Source organism: Mixophyes fleayi, chromosome 1 (assembly GCF_038048845.1).
Source record: "Mixophyes fleayi isolate aMixFle1 chromosome 1, aMixFle1.hap1, whole genome shotgun sequence".
Classification (NCBI taxonomy): Eukaryota; Metazoa; Chordata; class Amphibia; order Anura; family Limnodynastidae; genus Mixophyes; species Mixophyes fleayi.
The window spans coordinates 298,797,378-298,825,012 of NC_134402.1; the positions used below are offsets into that span (position 1 = coordinate 298,797,378).

The 27,635-nt window shown below is 39.5% G+C and overlaps 1 protein-coding gene across 1 annotated transcript in view; it reads left to right on the plus strand.

The window, feature by feature from the left end:
* Positions 1-27,635, plus strand: part of ERCC6L2 (ERCC excision repair 6 like 2) — a 131,172-nt gene that overhangs the window by 63,950 nt on the left and 39,587 nt on the right. Inside the window, exons 11-16 of the mRNA XM_075211087.1 lie at positions 5,889-5,960; positions 7,132-7,277; positions 7,387-7,482; positions 9,021-9,120; positions 12,749-12,901; positions 13,996-14,076. Of these exons, the coding sequence (XP_075067188.1) occupies positions 5,889-5,960; positions 7,132-7,277; positions 7,387-7,482; positions 9,021-9,120; positions 12,749-12,901; positions 13,996-14,076 (648 nt within the window). The remainder of the gene's footprint in view (positions 1-5,888; positions 5,961-7,131; positions 7,278-7,386; positions 7,483-9,020; positions 9,121-12,748; positions 12,902-13,995; positions 14,077-27,635) is intronic.

Consider the following 27,635-nt stretch of genomic DNA (forward strand, 5'->3'; position numbering starts at 1 on the left):
GCTTGGTTTTTATAATGCTACATTTGTACAGAGTATTATTTAGATGGTGATTGCATTTTGGGATAAATCACGGCAGTGGCGACTTATCCATTAAGCAGTACAGGTGGCCATCTAGGGCCTTGTTTTTTATTTTGTGCATCTTTTGCTGTAAACTCTAGAGACTGTTGTGTGTAAAATTCCCAGGCAGGAGGTCAGCTGATTTTTGCACCCTGTCTGGCACCAACATTCAGTCCACTTTCAAAGCCACCTTGATCACATTTTTTCCCCATCCTGGTGTTTGGCTTGAACAACAACTGAACATTTTTATGTTTTTTTTATGTTTCATGTCTCCGCTTTCTTTTATGCATTGAGTTGGTGCGACATGTTTGGCTGATTTAGATATTTGTATTAACAAGCAGGTGGACCTAATATGGTGGCCACTGAGTGTATATATAAATCGAATACCGGTATATATTTAGAGAATTGGCTCATAAACTTAAGATAAGTTAGAAACTTCCTTTTTGTTTAGTTGAAATTTTAAAACTTATAATAATCAATAAACAAATAGCAATTATTCTGAGGCAGAAACATTAGGACACTTAGACATACTAATCGATCTACAAAGCGTTAAAGGCAAATATTCAAACTCCTGTTGAAACTCTACAAGGGTTAATATTTTTTGGTATGGATTAGTATACTTTTTTTCCATCAACAGAAAGATGTAATTTCTGTATCGTTAGCAAAATGGCCCACATGAAATTGTTTATAATAATGGTAAAATAAAAATTGTCAAGATAGGTAAATATCTTTATGCATTATGAATAATATGTAAATATTTGAAATCACAATTTTATGTGAAAATATATGTCTAATAATTTTATTAATAACACCTTACATTATTATTAGTAATACCTATATTATTGAGACAAGTACTAAAATCACTGTATACATTTATTGCTTTCAGTTATGGGAAATATGAATCAAATATGAACAATTAATGTAGTTTGTGTGAGTATTTTCACATAATTATAGATAGTATAAGAAAAACTATAATCTCTATTAACAATAAAGCAAGTAACACTTAGGGGGGTATTCAATTGTTAGCGAGACCGCTGAAATACTCGCGCTCCAAAAATATTACCGTTAATACAGTAATATCTCGCTGAATTTCAGCTGCGAGCTGAAATTAACGGTAATATTTTTGGAGCGCGAGTATTTCAGCGGTCTCGCTAACAATTGAATTCTCCCCTAAGAGGTAGATTCAATTGGCCATGATGTTCCTCAAAACATCGTGGCTGTGCTTTATTACCGTTACTACAGTAAAAGGTAATGCCGATTTTTGCTCGTATCACTATGAGGCGTGAGCAGAAATCAGCGTTACTTCTGTCAGATGCAAGGTGACTTGCGGCCCTTTCAGAGGCACCTTGCACGGATATTTTCTGAATTGAATCTGCCCCTTAGAGAGTAGACTGCCTCCAAATTAATATTACATATAGAAAGAAGTCTTCACATAATTTGAAACACATTCATTATTTAGTTTGGCTAAATGGAATGTCAGTCTAAGACTGATAGCTGCGAATAGCTGATAAGTGTCACGAGCCGCTGCAGTGCCCAGCCGCCACGACTCTCTCACCTGCGTCCCGGCCATCGCTATGACGACTGGGACGTCACTTCTGGGGCCAGCCCGACTGTTGCCATAGCAACACGCTAATTAGTTCAGCGCCGCGTCCCAGCACTATGGGGCAGCCGGGCGCGTGCGCAGTATTCTAGCAAGCCTGCGGGCTAATTAATATAATTATGGCCAGTCTGAGCGCAATTAGAGAGCTAGGCTCTCATTGGTTTATTCCTGTATTTAAGACAGGGAGGGCTTGGCCTCCCTGCCGGTTATAGCTTCCACTTTCTGCCTGCTACCTGCTCCTGTGCTGTTGGTGTTAACCCTTTTGGATTGTCTTTGCCGTATATGACCCCTGCCTGTACCTTGGATTTGCCTCTTTGCCTGTGACCCTGACTCATCTTGCCTGTGCCTTGGACCCCGCTATATTGCTTTGGCGTGTTTCCCGACTATTACTGCTTGCAAGTGACCCCTGACCTTGGATTTTGTTTGACCATCCGCTGCCATCTTCGCTGCCTCCTGGCCTGCCGCTACGGTTTAGTCTCACAAACTCACACTACATCTGGAGATAAGTCCTGGGGGCATCTGATTACCGGTGAGCTTGTAAAGCTCTATGGGAAAGACGGCTGCTAAAGGTGAAGACCTCCGCCAACTAGTTCTGTGAGTTTGTGTACTGACCGTCAGCGTAACAATAAGTACTTAAATAGTGAGTGAGACTTGTAGTAAAATTTACACCTGAAAAAGCAGAAGGCGTAACAGTTGTCTGGTCTGGATGTCAAACGTAATGTTACGAACCTGGAAGACATTGACCGGGAAGGCCGTTTAGTGTTCCCACTGCCAAAACTTAACTAATAAACAACTGCAATATACTAGGAGTGATTTAGAGATTACTAATCTAATAATAATCAGAGTTAATGCCTACAAACTAAGCTGGAGTTTTATAGTATATCTGATGTCTCTAACAATAGCGATAGAAGTAAGCATATGTACACAATGAGCCTGATTCATTAAGGAAAGGAAAGCAAAAAAATGAGTAACTTTGTACTTTGGCAAAACCATGTTACAATGCAAGAAGTACAAATTAGTTTATTATTTTGCACATAAGGAAAATACTGGCTGTTTTTTCATATAGCACACAAATACTTGCACTGAAATTTAAAGTTAATCTAGGACATGCCCTTCCCCACCTATAAATCTGTCCCCACATTTTAAATTTATATACCCCTCCAATGCAACATGGTTTTGCCCTGGTTCAAAGTTACTTATTTTTTTTCTTTACTTTCCTTAATGAATTGGGCCCAATAAGTACAATAATGTAGTCTGTAACTGAATATCACAGTGGCCATACTCAATAATTTAGTGAAGCAGAGCAACAACAATGGGCCTTTTAAAATGGTGATCTACATACATAATAGCAAATTATTAAATGCAGATTTAGTGCAGCCCAGCAAAGTCCTGTGTTTTATGTGATCCTCAAATGTAAAAGAGTGAAAGTCCACACGTCAGTGCAGAAGTTTTCTGTTATGGAACACAGCAACATATGATAATTGTTGGATACATCTGTATGTAAGAAAACCATAGTGCATATTCATTGTTGTTTACACTATATTTTACCTCTAATGCACATTGATATCTGGAACTAACTACTAAGGTCAAATAGTGTGTTCTATTTTATACTTATAATCGTGAGGCTCCATTCAAGAGTAAAGTGTAAATTTATCTGCTACCAGTATATGAATACATGATTACTGAAGAATATATTTTTATGCAGAACTCTAGATAGCAGTAGAGCTTGAATGAAAAGATATTATACTGCATCAAGTGACTGTGACTTCAGTGGTATTGGTATGACAAAATAGACACTATTCTTGGATGTGAGAACATCTTTTATTCATAGAAATTTCATTCATACAGTAATTTACTCTCTTATTGTCTCTCTTGCTCTCTCGTATGTATAGCCCAAAATTGCAGAACAACTGCAGCTCACAGAATAACAAGATATAAACTACTAGATACAAATACAATTTAGAGCAGCAATCCCTATACTATAAATCAGATATCAGTACGTATAATCACCTTTTAACTTGTATAGCATATCATTTATATACAGGATTGCAGACTATCTGCAATGGTAAGATATTTATTCCATTTTGAAGTGCTGGCTCAAATTACATGTGGAAGAAAACTGGTTATTGAACATTCAAACTGTTCCATTTTTATTAACATGTGAGAATAATTCCAGGCAAATAAGAAGGATTATCACTGTATATTGAATAATAACAAGCTATAATCAATTCACACTGGTGAGATTATACAGTAGTAGGATTGGATTTAAAAAAAGCATTTTTAATAATAAATAATAAAAGTTAACTTGATTTCAGTAAATCATCTTCCTTTGGCCTGGAGTGCCTTGTTTCAAACATTATAATCAGGTTCTGGCTAATGCTAAAAAAAAAATGAGCAATCCCTGTAATATAAAAGTGAAACAAATGGACATATGATATTTGTGATAAAGGATACATCCATTTTCCAGTGCGGAGCAAATCTTTCTTGTTGGATTTACTATTAGTGTCTGCTCTTAAACTAAATCTTAGTGATGACAGTAAACTAGTATTTTTCCCCAAATTATTTCTTCTAGTTGTTTACATCTTCCTGACATTGAATAAGCTTTTGGAATTTGTTCTGAAAATCAATGACCTCATGTTGTCTTGATTACTATGTGTGCGCCAATCAACTCTTCTTTTTTTCTTCTGTAATATATTTGTAATTGGTCCCATGGCACAGGTCTCTCTCGCCACCTCTTTCTGTATAGCTTCAGTACAGTTGAATTCAAGAGCATATGTTAGACACTGTGAGAGGGTGACTGATAAAGTCTGTGAAAGGAGGTATTTTTCTCTCAGGATATTTTCAGCTATGTTTATAAGGTAAGAGATCACCTGGGTCTCATCACTTAGGCTGGGTACACACTGGAGAATTTTCCAACCAATCTGTTATCTACAGCGATTGTACCTACGACTAAAGGTCCGACCGGTCATACACACTACTCACAATTTACCTTCTATGCTCTTAATCTGGCCCTATAGTCATTAAAAGAATGACCACACAATAAGCATTCATTCATTCCTGTCACACTGATTAACCCCTTTGTTATAGCTATGAACATGTCAAAACGAATTTCGTTAGCTTCTGTGACTTTAAAACAAAATATTCAGTCTCAGAACGAACAAACAAACTATTCCATCTACATTTAGTCACAGGGACATGTTCATTGCCGGCATCGGCTGAAAAAACCATGACTCTGTAAACTCTATGGAGATCGTGAGTGCATACACACTACATGATTGGAAGGTGATTGGAATGAGATTATTAAACAGTACAACCAACCCAATGAAACGACAAATGGCACTTTGGAACAATTGTTGTTCATTGTATAAGTAAGCACACTAACACGATATCTGAACAAACGGTTGTAGATCAGCTGATTGGCCCGATGATTGGCTGAAAAACCAGTGTGTACCAAGCCTTACAAAGAAGACCTCTCTATAGAACTGTGGTAGGGAGAATTTGGAAACTGACTTCTGAAATCTGTATGTGTCTACTGTCTGTAGAATACACTAGATAAGTTAGGACTTTGTTTTCTGCTAGTTAGAGCTCACCCTAGCAAGTTTATTTTTTGTTATTACTTGGTTGCACACAGACCTAAAAAGCTATGTGAAATTCACTTTGCTGTAAAAAAAATCCAGCCATACTGGGTTTAAACCTTTGCCCATGGATTATCCAGCTGTTAATACAGCTAAAAGCTAAAGCTTTTCTGCATCATTAATATTGTCTCAATTTCTATGTAACCAAAACAGAAAAGAACAGTAATTATATTCGGGTACACACATTTAAAAAATCAAATGTAGTAAAACTTAATAATCCTTATTTCAAATGTCTTTAAAAAGTTAACTCGGTGAAATATAAAAACAAAGTTGTGTACAAATAAACACACAAAAATGAATTGTTTTTATATACTGGTATTAAAATATAAGATGTCCAGTACTTAAGCTCAATAAAGTAGCAAAAAAATAATCATTATTGAGTATTGGTCTTTACTTTCTATGACATTTCATGTAATATGCTGCATTATAAGTCAGAGGGAGTTCTGTGCTTTCTAAGACTATTGAGCTAGAAGCATTGTACCAGTCAGTGCAGTTATATTCTTTTCTCTGTATCACAATTTCTATGTAACATTTTTCAGTTTCCACAGTAAATTTTGAATACTTTGATTCATTACTGTCTTGTGGTTCACTTACAGGTCCTTCAACAGCTCCTAAATCACTGCAGAAAAAACAAAGATAAGGTTCTTCTTTTCTCTTTCTCCACGAAGGTGAGCACCATATGATGTCTGTCATGCTTGGCTGAGCCATAACTCTTGATTGATGAATCAAAATATTCTTCTTATAACTGCTGTCAACCACATTGCCTTCCTTGCATGTAATATGTGTAGTGACATTGAAGTGCATAATGAGCACTGTTTAAAGATCTTTATAAATGCTTAAGAATTACTGAAATAATAATAATAGTTGTATTTTATAGTTCATCTATTTTCATACTATTTTAACAGATGTCAATTTATTTAGCATACAACCCTTTTCGTTTCACTTCACCTTACGTGGGACAGAAGTTATAAACTAGATTGCCCCATTAAGGTGTAAGGATTTATGTGAATTTCTTCACTCTCTCACTGGCTGTGTAGTATTGGCTCAATAATTCTGCCTCTTGAAGATTGTGCCATCCCCATTATAAATAGTTTTCAAACTATAATAAAAGTGTATTTCAAATAGACTGGACATACACTTTAATCATACAAGTTAATAGGACGCTAGTAATACAACATTTTTTATATAGAATTTTTTCACATTTGGGAATCGAATTATCAGTAGACCACAGGGTTTATAGTCATGAGTGCGTTTTACTGGTGTATGTTTTTTAACAACTCGTATTATGCGTATGTAAACAGAGTGTGAAGGAGAAAACATTTGGTACAATTGGTACATTCTCTTTATCTCTCTGTGGACAATAGGAAATGCATTAATTGGCATTACATTGCTATATAGACTAATACTGAAATAAAAATTCGTAGTTTTTTAAATTATGTAGATAAATATGCAAATTTTTGTTTGGAATTGCATTGTCAGCTTTGTGTATCATTCTTTACATAATGTAAAAGATCTGTAACATTTAGAAACACAGTTATTTCGAAGACCTTTCATGTCTTAGCATGGCCGTACAGCTCTGAAATGATAGATGTACAGAGCTATATCTCTACAACTAACCAGACTTCACCGCCTCTTCTTGTTTAGTTCATGCAAGAGCCTTGTGGCTTGAGAACGAATCCAAATAGGTGGTCTGGCAGAATTTTCACATTACAGACTTTAATATGCATACAATGAAATGTTACTATTGTCAACTTAACAACACATCGTTGAGCTTTGTGGCTGCCTCTGTCATTACTGCATCCCAAAACTCAATCTACTTCTCAATGCCTTTTTTATCAGCTACTTGATGTCTTGGAAAGATACTGCATGGCATCTGGGCTAGAATATCATAGACTTGATGGAAGTACAAAGCCAGAGGACAGAATAAAAATAGTGAAGGAATTTAACAGTATGCAAGATATAAATATCTGCTTAGTTTCTACAATGTAAGTAAAATTGCTTCTAATAATCTATGATCACAAACATGTTGAGTTGGCCTTGAAATTTCATTTTCATTTGATCTTGATGGAGATTAATTTTCTTCTCCATTATTAGGGCTGGCGGACTAGGGCTTAATTTTGTAGGAGCAAATGTAGTGGTGGTGTTTGACCCAACTTGGAATCCAGCCAATGACTTACAGGCAATTGACAGGTACGTTGAAGCAATTTTATTATTAATTTTCAAATACCAGTGTTTATACAACTGTATATTAGTTTCAGAGAAATGCTGAATATAGAAATTAATTTTAGTGAATGTGTTTAAGATTCTATAATGTGGAACTGATATTTACAGTTTAATATATCAGTTTGCAGTGTTGTTTCATTATAATGATAATTCTTTTGCCATATAGGAAAACATAAAATGTTCATAGCGCATTTCAGTAAGATTTAACTTGCACCAAAATCTATTGAAAGGGGGTGGGGAAGAGATCCATGCACTACCTAGTAGTTTTGTAAAGATTTCCCACAGTGCAACAAGGTGGCATGGTGGTTAGCATTGCTGCTTCACATCACTGATTCATGGGTTAAAATCCGACCAGGACCCTATCTGTGTGGAATTTGTATCCCTGTGTTGACGTGGGTTTCTTCTCACAGTTCAAAAATGTACTGGTAGGTTAATTGGCTTCAAGCAAAATGGTCCCTATATTGTATTTGTGATATGGAATTTAGACTGTAAGATCCATGACACAGGTCTGAGTAATATGATTGATGCTATATAAATAAACAATAGCAATAATAATAAGAACAAATAATAGTTTTGTATAACATGGGCAGATCATTTTCTAAGTGCATATACAATGTCCACTTTGTTCAATATATATTTTGTTTTTTACTATTGACTGATGCACAATGCAATAGCATATGTGTAGATTGTATTAGATCTGTGCTGACATGTATCTAGTATTTACTGACCAGTTTGCATTGGATCGATTGGTAATAAAACCAAGGGGGATATCTCTCGGTTAAAAAATAACAACTAATTCATATAAAAGAAAAAATGTCAATATGTTACCAAAAGAAACCCTGAAGAAAACAATATAACATTTGTTGGGTAGATTAAGAAATTAAAAAATTGTTCCTTGTGAAACCAAAAATAATTAAAACAAAAACTAAACTATGTTAATGGGCCTGGCCATAGAGGTGAAAACCACCTCCATTCTTGTAGGGATTAGCTGACCTTGTTATTACTGAAGATGCTGTTTTATTATTAGAATCTTTACATCAGATGTTCTGTTATTTTCTATGTACTAACTTTATGCTTAATATAATATCCTTGGTAAAATGCATTACTTGGTCAACGCATATGTATATTCACCTGCTTCTGAATATGTTAGTGTGTCTATGATATATGAAAAAAGGCAGAATTAGCTGAAACAAAGTGTTTTTCAATGCCACACCTGATAAGTAAATTCATCAAGATATTTGAAAACCAAAGTAGGTATTGACGTTTTTTTTAGACATATGTAATTGACAGACAGTGGTATCTAAAAGATTCTAGTAAATATCTTTAAATCTAGTCTGATGCAATTCAAAGTGACTGCTTGGTTTTGTCTCATGTATGATTTTGTTTTACATAGTTACACTTTTCTCTGGTAACTAATTCACTAAAATTCTCTAAATAATATATTTTAACCGTTTTACTTTCATCAAAGTATTTTTCTGAACCACAATGACTTTATTGTCTTATAGGGCCTATCGTATTGGGCAGTGTAGGGATGTGAAAGTGTTAAGGCTGATATCGTTGGGAACAGTTGAAGAGATGATATATTTAAGGCAACTTTACAAACAGGTGAGATGCCATCTATTTCAAAATATTTTCCTATGGTGTAGACAAAAAAATGAGAAGACTAGGAAAATAAAATATATACATACATATGTGTATGTATGTATGTATGTATGTATAAACGCACACATCAGCCACAACATTAAAACTACATGTCTAATAATGTGTATGTAGTGTAGATCCCCTAAAACAGCTCTAACCCATTGAGACATGGACTCCACAAGACCTCTGAGAGTGTCCTGTGGTTTTTTTCAGTAGCAGAAATTTTGCCCTGGGTGACAGGGTTATGTTGGAGGGTCTTGGTTCTGAGTCATCATAAGCCTGTGTATTGCTCTTACAAAAAAAAAAAGTGTGAAGGGCAGTGACTGTTGTCATATAGCCTTGCCAAGATTATTTGCACAGTAAACAATTATTTTTAAAGGCTAATTATTATTAGGATTTGTTTTAAATTTATGTAACAAAACAAAAATTCCACAGTGTTTATTATTTTGTCATTTGCTTGTTTTGCATAACAAAATTATAGGGCTCATTTATAAGGACTATGTTTAGGTGTAAAAGTGACACTAAGCCATAGCAACCAATAAGACACTTTTTTGTCCAACTTGCAATAAAACTAATTGTTGATTGGTTGTTGTGATTCAGCTCTAATTTGGCACCCTGATGCAATATTGATTAATGACTCATTACACTGCTTGACAACAGTTTTTAAATCTTGGAACCACCCAGCCCAGCAAATTTGAAAACATTTTTATATGGTATCCGCTAATAAATGGGGCAATCATTCTCAGAGCCACCCCATTACAGGCACTACACCACTTCCAGTTCACATCATAACCGTTCTCTATCCCCACCTTAACCTTCTCTAATTCATAGCTGTATCCCCCCTTCAAATCCATTATTCTGCTCAATCTCACTCCTCAAACGCATTCACCATCTCCTCAACATCAACATTGCCTATTCAATTCACTTCTCCATTCCATTGATTCTTTCTCATCCCTTTTCTGCATAATTTCTCTGTAAACATGTTTCCTTCATCAATTTCATCACCCTGGTGCCCCCCATCCTCATTAACAAATCAAATCTATATCAACATTAATGCCTCCTTTCTGGATCATCATCTTCATCTCTAATCCTTCATTATTTACCCTCCCTCAGTATCTTGGCATCCTATCATTAACTCCCTTCTTTTATTATTAATCCTATCGTAATTAACTTTTTCTCGTCACTTCCGGCCGTGCTGCTCATGCATTTACTCAGAGGTTAATGGATCATATATATCAGTACTCCTCTGAGTACTCCTGTGCCTGAGACTGCTTGATCAGAAAAGACCTGACCTTTGATCAATTTACCGCTGTGCAAGTTTAAATTTGCCACTCCAGAATGATGACCTTTGGACAGGTCAGTATGGGGCATCAGTTCAATTCTAGTGTCAGCAGTCAGAGCAAAGTGCTACTTACAGAGCACTCTGCTGCTGTGTACACTAAGTCTTCTCCTCTTGAGTACAGTTTGACACAGCAGGGTTCAGTTAAGAAGGAGCAATGTTCCAATTCACACAAACTAAGGCTCTGAAAGACCTTGCACCTGCATTTTGTCCCAGTCTACTATTTCAATTGATCTGGTATCAATTATATAGCTACATCCAGAAATAACATTTTAGCATAGCACCACCTACTATACATCTAGCAAAACTGGGGATTGGGGTGGTGTTTCTGGTATATAATATGTGAGGCACTTCACTGTTACATTATATGTATTAATTTATTTTACATATATGACATTGTTTGAAATTCTGGTGGAAGGTTTATAATACTTGTTTATATCCCGTTACCTGATGGTTAAGTCTGTTTTTGTATGTAAATGCTGTTAATTCAGAGACTGTATCAATGAAGTATTTTCCTGATTAACTCCATCCCACCTGATTGCCCCCTGTTGCGAGGACACCATATTTTTTTACCTATGTCATTTAGGTGGGAGCTGGGGAACTTCTAGTGAACTCTCCTTTTTACTTGAGCACTCCCTGTCAGACCTGGGTTTAAGGGTGGTGTGGTGGTGTAGGCAGTACATATCTCTATTGGATGCCCTCCTACAGTTAACACCAGCCAACGTGAGAGATAGAGGGAAGACGGCAATGACTAGGGTTTATTGCTCTTACTGGACTGCCAATATCAGATACAACATAAAGGACCAGGCATTCACTCCCTTTATACCCGATCTCTGTGGATCTGGTGATGGTGAATGTCCACCAAAAGCTGGATGACACTTGACTAGAACCTGTCCTTATCTGATGTGGACCCACCGCCGCTACATTACCAGCTAGGTCTACTGAAGAATGGAGAGGGCAAAATGTGGCAGGTTGTCACTAATCCACAGTTTCTTCACATTGAAATCTTTTCTATAGAGATCTGTTTGCTATGCCATTCACTCATATTTGGTGAAAGCTTAGAAAGACTCTTCGTTGTCAATAAATTATTGTTTTCTCTAATGGGTATTTGAGTGTTTTAGAAGTTTATAGAGATAATATTTCTGGAATTCAGTGTGGGTGAGATGGCCTGTCCTTGTTTTGATAGCAAGTATGTTACATTGAAAATTTCTAGTCCTCAGATTAGAAGTGAGAATTTTATCCATTTTGATACCTTCTCATAGGTTTTAACCATCTAAGGCTTTTAGCAGCTTGTTCAGATATGATAAGATTTAATTCACCTCTTTTCCTTCTAATCCTCCTAAGAGTTGTTGGATCTGGTGACTCTTTATGTTGGTTCTCTGACGTCTTGCATTTCTTTGGACAAAGACAAGACTCTAGCTAGTTTTTCTTTCTTAGCTCTAGAGACTATTTTAATCAGATGTCCTCTACTAACTGCCCTATGTGCTTATCATAGAGAGAGTATTAAAAGGGAAGTTTTAATTTAGGAGGTCATGCAATTGTTTATTAATAATGTTATTATGTAAAATGGACTATTGAAGTCTCAGCGTTGATAGAGGCAAAATCAGAAAGATCAACTGAGATTGAGGTGTGGTCCGACCAATTTATTAGATATATGTGAGCCGAAGTAATTTTAAGTTTTACTAGTTTCTAGTTATATTTTTGCCCAGCATGGTGCAACACAGTTTACATTATATGGAAACAGATTTTTCTAATAAGTTAAACATACTAAATGGAAATCATTATATTGCAGATGTATAACAGTTTGTAACACAATTGCTGTAAAATAGTTGCATTTTACACGCACCTTTCTCATACTGTGCCAGTGATTTTGCCAGAATACATTGAATGTGGTAATAAAATGTGCCAAAATTGGGTGGGAGTTCATATGATTTGATGTAGTTGAAAATAAAGGGAACAATTCAAGATTTTTTGCTTAAAAACGCTAATCTTATGTCTGTATGCAATACTTATTATAGATACATGTGTGAAACAATGTAGTTTGTCAGTTAATCTCTGCAGTGATAAGTACCTGACAGATGCATATTACTGAGTTGTGTAGTTCTGGGACCCCTGAACCACAAGCCATATTATTCGTTTTTATCACTTCCTGTGCTTTGCAGCTGTGTGCCTGCAGCTACATATATATATATATATATATATATATATATATATATTTATTTCAACCTGTGAGTATTATTTTGTGCCCTACAGCAACTTCACTGTGTGGTAGTTGGGAGCGAGAATGCCAAACGGTATTTTAAAGCTGTACAAGGATCAAAGGAACATAAAGGTGAATTATTTGGTGTTCAAAACCTGTTCAAACTTAGATCTCAGGGAACTTGTCTGACCAGGGATATTTTAGAGGTAAGTAATTGCTTAAATTTGTTTTTTATTGTCATTTGTGCACTGATGTTTACCAAGTGTATTCGGACAATTGGTTAGATCTACTATGTAATTTTCAAACTACTTTCTAGTCTCCTATGACATGGCCAATAGTGCAGACATTGTAGAGGCATGGAACACTTTCAATACCACGACAAGGTAGAATGAAAGCTTGGATTGGCATGCCCAATTGTTGCTTTTGTACTTCCTTCAGTTTAAAGATATCTTGTTTTTCATTTATTCCTTATATTTGCAACTTTGTTGAAAGCCGTGCTATAAATCTTCATATGACACTAGTGTTGCTTTATTCTACTCCAACAATCTTCATTGAGAGCAGAATAACCTGAATACTTTGCATAAATATTTTAAACATATTTGTGATGCTGCCTCTTAGATAATCTGTTGCATTTTACAGCTCTAGAGGGTGTAGAGTCACTGGTTTTCTTCTGTTTTTTTGCTGCCCAACAATTGCATATATTAATGGTCAGGGCAAAGAGAGTTTTATTGTCAGTGAAACAACTGCATTTTTCCATACATTTTTGTGCACTGAGAAGGTTATATACATTGTATACGTTTTGATAGGTGTTGAATTTAAGTGCAACTATAAATATATTCTTTTAGGACTCTGTCGTGTGTCTGTAAAAATGCCCAAAAAAATAATGCACATTAAAATACATTTTTGAAGTGATTATCCAGCCTGTTGCATGTGCTGAGTTTTTCATTAAGCTACCCCACTCGCAGTTCCTGCAGTGCACACTCTAGCTGTATAAAAACAAATAGAAAAAATTCTGGAAATAATTAGTCCCCCAAGACTGACTTACTAGTATGTGAGACTAAACCCAACCCCACCTGATGCCGTGTGAGGCCCCAAGCAGATGCCGGGTCTACCATGCCAAGACATTTCCCATGCACATTGAAAAGACTTGAACAAACATTAAATAGATTTGTTCTATTTGTAAGGTACAGAAGTGCACAGTCTTTTTGTTTGATTTTGTGTATGAAATTCAGCTATACATAGGTTAAATAAATGCAACATGAAACTAATCATTAAACTTTTCTTGCATCTGGCGATACAGCGTGAAGGTCAAGTAGAAGCTGGAGTCAGAACTGCCGCTATGTATGTAAGTCAGCAATCGATATCAAGTGACACAAGCATGGTAAGCGTTAATTTATTTGTAAAATGTATCCACAGTGAAGTACAGAAGGACACTGCTTTCAGCTAATGGGCAACAACAGAATACTTACAAACAATGAGAAGAATAAGAAAGGAGTTTGACTAGACTATTAATCAAGACTGGTGGTTTGGCCAATGTTTGCTTTTAAAGCTCTTAACCATTTACTTTTTTATTTAATTATTATTTATTTATTTCTAGTCTGCACATGCCGCCATACCAGATCACATATTATTATTATTATCGTTATAATTATTGTAGATTTGTGAGGCTGTGACGCCGTACAGTAGTTTCCCAGGACATACTTTAAAATAAGAAAAGACAAGGCAGACAAAAAAAATGCAGACATGAAAACAAAGGGTATGGAAGACACTGCTCAATAGAGAGCTTACATTCTAATTGTAGGAGGGCACACCTGGAACAAGAGCGAGAGTGTGGCTTCCAGTGGACATTGGGACAGCTGTGAAGGTGTATTAGTGTGAATAGCATCATCGGGGATAAGGTTAAAAAAAAGAGATGGGTTGTTAGAGAACATCTAAAGATTGTAGGCTGTTGGAAAGCCTGATTGGGCATGGCAGCGAATTCCATAAGCGGGGAGAAGCACGGGAGAAGTCTCGTAGGCGTGAGTGATTGGTGGCTACTAGAGAAAAGACAAGGTGCAGGTCAGAGGTAGATCAAAGGGGGGCGAGAGGGAGAGTAATTTTGATATGAAATTTGAGGTGTAAGAAGGGTGGTGGTGTTGAGGGCTTTGAAGGTGTTAGGAGCAGCGGTTCCCAGCCGCCCGCTCCAACCTGCATCCCGGCTGCCATGGCTATAGCCGGGACGTCACTTCCAGGACCATCTGTAAGCAGCGCCACGTCCCGGCATATGGGCTAGCTGGGCGCGTACGCAAAAGGTGCTAATTAAGCACACTATTGGGGGCTTATTAATTCACTCCCCTCTCCTAACTACCATTGGTCATTTTCTCTATTTAAGGCAGAGAGGGCTTAGCCCCCGTGGTAGAACCGAATTTAAATCTGCCGGACCGGTTTTCTGGAGACAGAGCCCTGTTACGTAATTTCAAGGAGAGCTGTAAGCTCTTTTTTCGTTTGAGACCTTGGTCTTCTGGTTCAGAGCAGCAAAGGGTTGGTATCAACATCTCCCTTCTCCAGGGTGATCCGCAGTCCTGGGCCTTTAGTCTGGCTCCGACAAGTCTAACTATGCAATCTGTGGATGCCTTTTTTTCAGGCTTCGGGTCTGCTATATGATGACCCGGATCGGGTGGCTTTGGCTGAGGCTCACCTCAGGGCTCTGATGTAAGGTCGGCACTCTGCTGAGGAATACTGTGCTGAATTTAGGCGATGGACTTCTGGCAGCGAATGGAATGATCCTGCGTTACGCAGTCAATTTGGCTTAGGTTTGTTGGAACTGATCAGAGATGTTCTTGTACAGTAATCATCTCAAACTTCTTCGGTGACCCTCATGCAACTCGACATAAAGATTGACAGACGAGGAAAGGAGGGAAAGGCAGAGAAGGAATTGCCCTCTTGTTCATCATCTTCTTTTATCTCTGCACCAATAGACACTGAAGAACCTATGCAATTAGATGCCTGTTGTCTCTCACCAGAGGGGAAAAAACAGAAGACGGACTCAAGGCCTCGGTCTTTACTGTGGCATCAAAGGTCACTTTTCCTGCTCCTGTCCTAACAAATATGAAAAAGAACAGGGCTAGGGAATGAGGGGGAACTTCGCCTAGGTCTGCAGATTATCTCCTCCAAAAATGCATTCATGGTCCCTGCACATGTCACTCACGGTTCATGTACTGTTGCTGTTTCGACCTTTGTGGATAGTGGTGCCCATTCCTCTGGGATTCCTTCTATGAGACTTGATTCTGCTATTACTGTATGTGGCCTAGGCGGAGGTCCGTTGCCAGGTGACAAGATTTCTTTTGAAACATCCCCACTGCAGTTAACAGTTGGAGCCCTTCACTCAGAGACTCTGTCCTTCTACCTCATCAATTGCCCGTCTGTGCCTTTAATACTAGGCCATCCTTGGCTCTTTCTCCATAACCCTGTAGTGGATTGGGCTAAAAGAGAAATTCTGTCCAAAGGAAGGTTGTATGCACTCTCCAGTCTGGACCCATGTCCATGCAATAGTATGTGGAGGAAAATTTTCAAAAAGACTTTATTAGACCTTCTAAGTCACCAGTAGGAGCCGGATGCTTGATTTTCGGGGACTTAATAAAATTAAGATTAAAAACACCTATCCTCTTCCCCTCATCTCAGTGTTATTTGATCAGTTGAAGACTGCCACCATCTTTACCAAGATTGATCTCTGCGGAGCATATAACCTTATCCGTATTAGGGAAGGGGATGAGTGGAAAATGGCATTCAACACTCATTCTGGCCATTATGAATACTTGGTCATGCAGTTTGGTCTTTGTTATGCACCCACTGTATTCCAAAATCTCATTAATTAAGTTCTCCGTTATTTTCTTTGTCAATTTGTTGTCATGTACTTGGATGATAACTTGATATATTCTCAGTCTTTTTCATAATATCGGCTTCATGTTAAACTGGTTCTACAAAAACTTTGGGACCACCTTCTCTTCGCCAAGCTTGAGAAATATGAATTTGAGATACAGAAGGTATCCTTCTTAGAGTACATAATCTCCCCTAATGGGTTCTCTATGAATCCAAGTAAAGTCCAAGCCATCCTGGAGTGGGTGCAACCAAACAATCTCAAGGGCATCCAGAGGTTCTTGGACTTTGCAAATTATTATTGGGTATTTATTCAAGGTTTCTCCGAATTAGTAGCTCCTATTGTTGCTCTTACCTGTAAGGGAATGGATCCAAGTAGTTGGTCCTTTTGAGGCAATAACCTCTTTTCAAGCCCTCAAAAGGGCATTCGTCTCTGCTCCAGTCCTCAGACACCCTAATCTGGATTTATCTTTTGTTCTGGAAGGTTGATATCTCTGATATAGGAGCCGGTGCTATCTTTTCCCAGAAGGACTGTCGCACTCACCGTTTGCACCCCTGTGCATTCTTTTCCCACAAATCTTCGATTGCAGAGACTAATTATGACGTAGGCAATCGGGAACTTTTGCCAATTAAATGTGCCTTTGAAGAATGACATCATTGGCTAGAATTAGCCATTCATGTCATCTCGGTTATTACCGATCATAAAAACCTTAAGTACATTCAGTCTGCAAAACGATTGAGTCCTAGACAAGCCTGATGTGCGCTCTGTTTCACCCGTTTTCTTTTCATTATTTCCTACAGGCCCGGATCCAAGAATATTAAGGCGGATGCGTTATCCAGAAGTTTCATTTCACATCATGTACCTGCTCCTGAACCACTGCCTACTTTTCCACCTACCATTATTCATGCCGGACTAACCCAAGACTTAGGAAAAACTCTTCGCAGATTTCAAAAGCTGGTGCCTGCAGAGATTCTGGCAAACCGCCTGTTTGTTCCAGTCCACCTAAGAAAAGCTGGTCTCTCTGAAGAGCAAGACCGCTGGACATCCCGGTAGCTCCAAGACCGTGGAGATTCTTTCACGCTCTGTCTGGTGCTAAGAACAAGATTCCCAGGAAGTGCTCTGCAGGTCAGCTTGTGCTACTGTCCTTTCAAAACCTTGGTCGTACTTGTCTATGGATTTCATTGTAGACCTTCCATGTTCTGCGGGGCACAGCACTGTATGGGTAGTGGTTGATCGATTTAGTAAAATGTCCCATTTTATCCCCTTGACTAGACTTCCCAGTGCACAGAGCTTAGCCTCACTCTTTGTCCAGCATATCTTTCGGCTCCATCTCATTCCCACTGACATTGTTTCTGACCGTGGCTCTCAGTTTGTTGTACAGTTTTGAAAATCTTTTTGTACACTCCTTGGGATCAATATCAGCGTTTCACCACCCACAGTCAAACGGACAGACAGAGAGGGTTAATCAGTCCCTTTAACAATTCTTACATTTGTTCACCTCAGAATTCCATGACAATTGGTCAACTTTGTTACCATGGGCAGAATTTGCATATAATAACTCCTTCCATTCCTCCACTCGCACCTCTCCGTTTTATTGCATTTTTGGGTTTCATCCTAAATCCAATGCCTTGTCTTCACGCAGTCCTGGTCTTCCTGAAATACATTCTATGGCTTTGAATCTCAAAATCATCTGGAAAAAAGTTCAGTCTGCCTTGAGACGGGCCTCTTTTCATTCAAAGTCGCTTCCTGATTTTCATTGTAGAAATTGTTCCTTCAAAGTGGATCAGAAAGTCTGGCTTTCTACTCGCAACATAAGGCTCAGACAGCCTTGTAAAAAAACTTGGTCCTAAGTTCATTGGACCCTTCTCTATCATCAAGCAAGTTTAATCCTTCAGGTTAAAGTTTCCTTGTTCTCTGAGAATCTTGAGCACATTTCACTGTTCTCTTTTCAAACCTGTATTCTACTCAAGTCAATTCAGATGTCTTCAGCCACCAAGAACTTGGCCACCTAATTTGGATGGACAACAGGGATTTGCGATTGAAAAAATTCTTTATTCTAAGAGTCCAAGGACAGGTCCATTTCTTGGTTCAGTGGAAGAATCATGGCCTGGCAGAATGAGCTTGGATTCCACAGAAGCGCCTACACGCTGACACACTTATCAAAAAATTCTTCAAACAATTTCCCAAGAAGCCAAGGTGTCGATGTTCCTTAACACCTCTTCAAGGAGGAGGGTACTGTTAGGAGCTTTAGGTAGCTTTGGGACATCCATGTGGAGATAGCTGAAAGACAATGGGTTACACGAGATAGTACAGAATGGGAGAGATCAGAGGGAGAGATATATAGCTTTAGATGTCATCAGCGTAGAGGTGGTAGTGGAGGCCAAATGAGCGAATTAGTGCCCCAAGAGAATAGTAATTTTTATCCCAGGTAAATAGATGTATACATAAATTGCTGTAATGTATCACCATCATCAGTTGGGATGGGCGTTTCCTTTTAAAGAGAAGGTGGGTGTGTCACCTGTCCATCAAGCTAAGGCTGGGGAAGGAGTATCAGGTATAAAAGCTTGTTTGTATCATTTGTGCACGGAGACCAATGCTGGGGAAGCTAGCGTTTAGGGTCTCCAAGAATTGCTGTGAAATCTGTACGGTGTCAAAACATTTACCATCCTGACAATAAAACTACATAAAAAGGAAGAAGTTGTTCGCGTGTGCTTCTGCAGTAGCGGGCTCTTGCCACAAGTGGTGTCAAGAGTGGGATACTCCGGGAAGCAAGTTTCCGCTACCCAACCCGCGCAGACGTCAACATGGAGGAAGTACTGAAAACCCTTGTAAATGAGGCCGCTGCGCAGCAACAGCAGCAAACTCAGATGGTACGAGTTGCCGAGGCACAGGTGGAAAACACAAGGCTCTTAAGGGAAGAGTGAAGCCAGGTGAGGCATGACAGAAATGAACCACCTGGTCCGGTTCTGCAGAAAATGTCACCAGCTGATGACGTAGAAGCATATCTGGTGTCCTTTGAGAGACTTGCAAAAAGGGCAAAATGGCCTCCTAAAGATTGGGCTGAGAGACTGGCGCCATATCTGACTTGTGAAGCTCAGCGAGCTTATATGGATCTAGATGAGTAACGTGCCTCTGATTATTTGTGCCTAAAGTCTGAGATATTGGCTTGCATTGGAGTTTCCGGGCCAGGCCGTGTTCAGTGCTATCACCAATGGCGCTATGATAAAGAAAAACCGGTCAGAGTGCAAGTGGCTGAGCTTTCTAAAATTTTAAAGAAATGGCTGCAGCCTGAGGAGAATTCGCCTTCTCAGATTATTGAAGTTCTGGCGATAGATCACTGCATCCGGGGGCTGAACCGCGATTTGCAAAGGTGGGTTCTGCAATCAGACCCACAAACTTATGAAGAGCTTGCCACCGTGGTAGAAAGGTTTTGTGCGCTACAGCAAATGACTAAAGAACCTGCATTTGTGCCAAAGCCGCTGCCACGCCAAAAGCCAGGTTTGACAATCCTTGCTACAGGGCCCAATGGCAAAACTGCTACGGACAGAGGGCCAGGTGCAAAGCTGTCTAATCTGAAGTGTTTTGAATGCTGTGAGCCAGGCCACTTTAAGGCAGGGTGTCCTAAACTACAGGAATCCATGGAGTGTTCCTTGGCACATATTGGGCCTGCATTTCCAAGCTGTTTTACCATGAGTCCCACATCAGGAAGTCCTTGTTTGTTCCGGGTGACTGTGCTAATCAACCAAAACCTTGTTCTGGCCTTGGTTGACTCGGGGAGTGAACTCTCATTGGTGTCCAGCTCTGCCTTACTTGAAACCATAACTTCTCGGTTGCCCAAAGTGAAGGTTCTTTGCGTACATGGCACAACAGAGGAGTATGAAAGAACAATACTACCAGTCACACTCAAAGACTAAACTGTTATGGTGGTAGCTGCCATAGCACCTAAACTCCCATATCCATTCATTTTGGGGCGAGACTTCCCACTGTTTAACGATGTCCTCGGTGAGCGGATCCGGCCGGACACGCCGGCAACTGATGCAACGGTCGGAAGCCCGGTCTTAAAGGAACCGCCTAAGAATCCACAACATCTGGACATCGATCTTTGGGAACCGCCAAACCGGAATGCCATCTTTGGAGTCACAGCAGGAGTTCCAAAAAAGCATCCACCTACGGGGAAACATGGACAGTCCAAACTAGCATTGGCCAGTGATGTCGCAGATGAGCCCACCACGCCTGTCAGTGAGGATACGGGCTGGTCCGTAATACCAATTTTGTTTCCTCTGCAGGACTTGGCTCGAAACCAACTTAATGATGCCACTTTGGAACATGCCTTTAAAAGTGTGACTGAGGTAAATGGGGTAGCGAAAGCCGCCCAGCCTGCAGAAGGTATACCATATTTTATTGTTAAAAATAATTTCCTGTATAGAGTTGCTAATGTACAGGGGGGAAAAAGTAGAACAATTAATGGTTCCTCAGGTCCATGTACCCCTAGTGTTAAAAGCAGCACACACACATGTCTGTGGGGGACACCTAGGGGAGGATAAAACACGGGAACGAGTTCTGCTTAGGTTTTACCGGCCCGGTGTACACATGGCAGTGAAAAAGTATTGCTGGTCCTGTCCCATTTGTCAGAGAACCTGTCCCAAACCCATGTACAGGGCACCTCTCATTCCAATACCAATAGTACAAGTTACCTTTGAACGGATAGCTATGGACCTTGTGGGGCCACTGGAAAAATCTGCACGTGGGCACCAATATATACTAGTGGTGCTTGACTATGCAACCAGGTATCCAGAGGCAATTCCCCAACGAAACATAAAGTCCAGCACCATAGCTAGAGAACTTGTATTGATGTTTACACGCTTGGGAATACCCAAAGAAATTCTCACAGATCAGGGTACTCCATTCATGTCTACACTGATGAAGGACATGTGCCAGTTGCTAGGGGTTATGGCGCTTCACACCTCTGTATACCATCCACAAACAGATGGCTTGGTGGAACGCTTTAACCGCACATTAAAGCACATGCTCAGGAAAGCAGTAGCTCAAGAGAAAAAAGATTGGGACACTCTTATTCCCTATTTGATGTTTGCCATCCGTGAGGTACCTCAAGCTTCAACAGGGTTTAGTCCCTTTGAGTTATTGTTTGGGAGACAGCCCAGGCGTATCTTGGATATGTTAAAAGAAGAGTGGGAGCAGCAAGTTCCTAGGGAGCCAAATCTGGTACAATTTGTGTCCCAAATGTATGAGAGGCTAGGAAAGATAGGGCCCATTGTGCAGCAACATGTAAAAGAGGCTCAGGGACGACAGAGAAAAAGTTACGATAAAAGTGCTGTTGTTCGATCTTTCAAGCCTGGGGACAAGGTCTTAGTCCTGGTTCCCACCCAGGAAAGCAAACTTTTCGCCCATTGGCAGGGTCCATATCATATCAAATTCTAGAGGCTGTCGGTCCTGTCAATTACAGAGTCCGCCAGTTAGGTAGGAGAAGGGAGGAGCAAATATATCATGTTAACCTCCTTAAACCTTGGCATGATGAGGAAACCTCTCCTCAGGTAGTGAGTACTGCCATTGAAAAGTCTGAAGTGCCCATAGAGCCAGCTTTGTCCATTTAGCAGAGACAACAGACTGAAGAAATGATTCGCCGGAACAGGGATGTCTTCTCTTCCATTCCTGGGCGTACTACCTTAATCGAACACGACATTGTCACTGCGCCAGGAGTCATTGTAAAGCAGAAGCTGTATCGTATTCCAGAAGCCAGACGGGTGGACGTGAGAAAGGAGGTCGAGAAGATGCTCCAGTTAGATGTGATTGAAGAGTCCACTAGTGAGTGGAATAGTCCCATTGTGCTTGTCCCGAAACCCAATGGGACAATTAGGTTCTGCAATGACTTTAGGCGCCTAAACAGTATGTCGCAATTTGATGCCTATCCGTTGCCACGTGGGGATGAACTAGTGGAAAATCTTGCTGGTAGCAATTATTTAACAACTCTTGATCTAACAAAGGGTTATTGGCAAGTTCCCATGACTTCCACGGCCAAACCAAAGACTGCATTTTCCACCCCTGATGGTCTCTATCAATATAAAGTCCTACCCTTTGGGTTGCATGGGGCACCTGCCACCTTCCAAAGGGCCATGAATAAATTTCTACGACCTCACACAGCTTGTGCAGCCACTTACTTGGACGATATAGTGATTTATACCCCAGACTGGGGATCACATTTAACCAAAGTTGAGGCAGTCTTAGCTTCATTAAGGTCAGCAGGGTTAACAGCTAACCCAGAGAAATGTGCCATAGCCATGAGAGAAGCCAAATATTTGAGGTACGTTGTTGGTCGAGGGCATGTAAAACCCCAGCTAGACAAAGTGGAGGCAGTCAAAAATCGGGCAAGACCAGAGAAAAAGTCGCAGTTAAGAACCTTTTTAGGCTTAGTAGGTTACTACAGGCGGTTTGTAAGCCACTTCACCACTAGAGCTGCTCCACTTACAGACATGTTAAAAAAAAAAAAAAAAGTTGTCCAGATAGATTAACCCTGTCTGACTCTGCAAAAACCGCCTGGTCTGATCTTTGGGTAGCTCTTTGTTCCTCCCTAGTTCTACAAGCACCGGATTTTACCCGGAGTTTCTTCCTCCAAACTGGTGCTTCTGGTGTTAGCGTAGGTGCAGTCTTGTCACAGGAGAAGAATGGAGTAGAAAAGCCTGTCCTGTACCTAAGTCGTAAGTTGCTTCCAAGGGAACAAAAATATGCCACTGTGGAGAAAGAATGTCTCACCATAAAATTGGCTACAGAAGCTCTGCGCTATTATCTCCTAGGCAGAGAGTTCACCTTAATAACAGACCATGCACCATTGAGATGGATGCAGAACAACCTGGGAAGTAAATGGCAAGGTAACCCGCTGGTTCTTGGCACTGCAACCTTTCAAGTTCTCAGTAGAACATGGACCTGGGATTCTACACAAAAATGCAGATGCGTTGTCACGAAAATATGCGCTCCTCGCGAAGTCCGCATCCCCCTACTTGGAGACGCTAGGGGGAGGGATATGTAACAAAAGGAGGCATTTAGCTGGCAATATGCAGAGAAAGCAGGGAAGTAGACTAAAACATTTGTGCAGTAATGCACCTAGATTGAATTTAAAGACTTATGTATGAAAAGCAATAGTTTAAGTTTGGTTTAACTTACATGATTTGAAATCCTTCCTCTCAGCAAACAGACAGGGTGTGTCTGTTAGTGCAAACAGAGCCAGGGATGGGCGTTTCCTTTTAAAGAGAAGGTGGGTGTGTCACCTGTCCATCAAGCTAAGGCTGGGGGAGGAGTATCGGGTATAAAAGCTTGTTTGTATCATTTGTGCATGGAGACTAATGCTGGAGAAGCTGGCTGGTCTTGAGACAGGTGAGCTATGTCTAGCTAGCGTTTAGGGTCTCCAAGAATTGCTGTGAAATCTGTACAGTGTCAAAACATTTACCATCCTGACAAAAAAGCTACATAAAAATGAAGAAGTTGTTCGCATGTGCTTCTGCAGTAGCGGGCTCTTGCCACAATACATTGCAGAACTGTGGATAAATGTCTGGCAGATTGATTTTTTGTATTACTATCTGGCGCACTAAAAAGACCCAATTTTAAAAAAAGACAACTAAACAAGTGATGGTGTCAAATGCAGCAGGTAGGTCAATGAGTATTGGAAGCAGATAGTGGCCTTTAGATTAGCAATGACAAAATCCTGAGTGAAGATGGTTCATCGGATTGTGTGAGGAAGCTTGGAAGGGCATGGGAGTTGATATTTGGTATGGTAAATGTGAGGATACCACCCTTAGCTGGGATGGCAGTTGCCCTCTGTGATACAATTCACTCAGGTAGACGAGATTATATCCAAAATAAGACTTTATTATGACAGCACAACACCACAAGATGTTCACAAGATACAGAGTAAATGGTAGTATGTATTCTCCAGCAGCCCCTTGCAGTCAGCACTCCAAAATAATATTCTCAGTCTCTTTTACAGTCTTATACTCCCACAATATTACCACTCCCGATTAGCTAGACAGTTACGGTGTTGCCCGGTCTGGGTTACCAGCTCTAGCAGACCCTGTCCTGGTAGGATTTCCTCCAGCGGCACCACGATGCCTGACCCAGAGTCCTTTTCGCTGTTGTCTTGTACACCAGGACCCTCCAAGCTAGAATAGCTCTCTTTGCATTCTTGGGTCAAATGTCTCAATCCTCCCCCTTACAGCAGGGGTCTATCAGTGGATACTTTAACTGTTAGACATACTGTCTCTGTTACCTTGATTAAACAGTGGAATGGCTTGACTCAATTAGCAATTTGGCTGAATACACTAAACAAAGGTTTACAATATAACATCAAGGAATAACACTTCACACTTGCGTGAAACAACAAGACATTTGACACATTGTATCTGCCACATTACACAATCTGAGTCTGTTATACATTTTGATACAATAGCATTTATATTGTTGACACATGTTAATACATTTGCCAATGTTATTTCAGCCACTATATTACTGTGGAGACATAATGCATGTCATCTAAAGGCTCTAACCTAATTACCTCTCAGATTACTTGTTGACCTAGCTAATTAACTTGGGGCTGCCAGCTAGTTAACTCAAACATTATTCTGATTACAAACCAAATCTAAGCTGCACCTCACAACAATGGACATTTGAGACAAATGGTTATTACTTTAAAAAGCAAAATAACTTCTGCTGTTCTGTTATTTTCACACAGTATGGCGATACTCTGTATATTTTTAATACATACAATATTGCAGGTAATAGCAAGGGCAAAATGTACCTAATAACATGAAATAATACACCGATTGCAAGTCAGGGTCTAAAGAGACAAAAATGAGTATAAAAGAAATCAGAAATTGAACAGTGGTGAGAAAACAAGATCAAGACACTGGCCAATATGATAAATAGGAGAGTTGGTCAACTGTTAGAGGCTGAGAGAGGAGGTTAGAGAGAGTACTTTGGAGGGAGAAAGAGATGTAGATCATCAACCCAAGATGATGGTTGGGAGAGGATAAGACATGAGAAAAATAAATGTTGAAGGAATTGCTGAGGTAATCCTTGGTAGTAATAGATTACAGCAATAAGCAGAGGAAAGAGGTTAAAGATCCTGATAGTATGTACTTTAAAAGATTGGAACATAAGTGAAGGAAGAAGTGGGAGAACTTTGAATCTGCAGTGTGGGAAGAGAAGGAATCCAACCCCAGCTCCTTGTCTGTTTGCAGGCCTGGAGGTATGGCCCTGAAAGAGCTTCAGGTTACTTTTTCAGGCTTTATTTACATGGCACATTGCATGCATAGAAATTTCCATATAGTATCTTAATAAAACTTGAGTTCTTTGTTTACATTGTGTTCTTGTTTACCACAGTGAAGTGTGAGGTGTTGTTCTGTTATCATCCATTTTCTTACTATAGGAAGCAATGGCTTTTCTTTTTGTAACAGCAGCCATGTACCACCCAATAGGGAAAAACTCACATATAGACATGGAGGTTTGACAGGGAAAACGTGCCTCATAGCAGCTGGACTGCACACCCAGCACCTATGGTTGTTACACCCTTGATAGGAGGCTTGCTTCAGTGTCCTTCAATATGGCTGTAGACAGGAAGTCTTCTTTGTATAGAAATCCCCCTGTGACCTACCCTTCTTTTGATCACCACAATTTTTTATTAAGTCCTGAACATTTCACATATGCAATTGTAGTTGTAGTTCTTTTAAACCAGGCAAAGGACAGTTTTGGGTTCAGTGGTCCTTTAATATGCCATAATCATAACTGCTCTATCCTGTTTTGCCACCTGCTGAGCATTACGATGTGTCTCAATTGCACACTAAATATACATTTTTATATGGCTCACTAGAAATGAAAACAGATGATAATATTGCCATTACTGTCTACAAATTAACTTTCTGCCAGTTTTGCAGATGTGAGGATATTTGTCTAACTTTGATATATGTACAGTCAAAGTTTTATCACCTCACCCTAGTGAGTCACTTGCATAGGATAAATAGGTCACAAACCATATTGGTCTAGATGTACCAAAGGGAAAATTATAGCTGGTAAAGTTTGTATAAACTGCAGTTCTACACTGGTGATACCGGCGGAATATTTACAGTGACACTGTAAAACAGTATTGCAGCCTATGTATTAAGGAACTGGCTGTAAACAAACTGGTCCGTTAAGAAAACCAAACTAACATTCACAGATCAAAAACTCTGTTTCAGTCATTCATTTGTTGTACTTGGTTTAGTGATTAGTCTGTTTGCAAAAAAATGAGTCCTCTGTGCATTAGAGATATTACTTGCAGACATTCTGGGCACTCTAAAATGAACAGGGTGACATGATGGGAACCCATGCATTGTCTATACTACATGTGATGCAGTGAAGATCCAACATTGATTGGCAGACATATAGCAAATTAGCAGCAGAGCTTACTTTAGAATTCCAACGCCGGAGAAGAGTGGTCACCTGCAGGTGCATAGTGTCTCGCACACCCGGTCTAGGAGTGAGCATAGTGCCCAGCTCTCTATACAGGTTCTTATTTTATTTTGTGCTCTTCTCAGATGCATTTTGCCTTCACATAAAAAGTGTACATTTATATGCAGATCCTTTTTTCCTTAATGCTGACATTTGGTAGTTGTAATGGCTTACTAGCAGCTAAAATTTTCCACACATTCTATAACACTGGCATTTTAACGTTAAAACATCTTGACATAACTATTTGCTATTTAATGTGTTTTTTTTATAACATTATTGCTTTCACATGCATGTACAATTTTAGTATACAAAGGATTCGCTGCAAAAAATGTAAAGGTGAGAATCAAAGGACCTTTGTAACATACTGCTGTTCTTAAATTGTAAAGTATAGAATGGTTTTAAGTGATGTAATTCCTCACAGGAGATTACATGCTGGGCTAAACTCGCATAAAGTTTACTCTGTTGATTTGGTTGGTACATTATACTTGGGGGAATATATTTTGTTTATGTCTCTCATGCTTAAAAATAATGGTACATTGTCTAACTACTTGAAGAGCTGAGTGACCTGCAGCCTACTGCTGCTTGTATGGTTT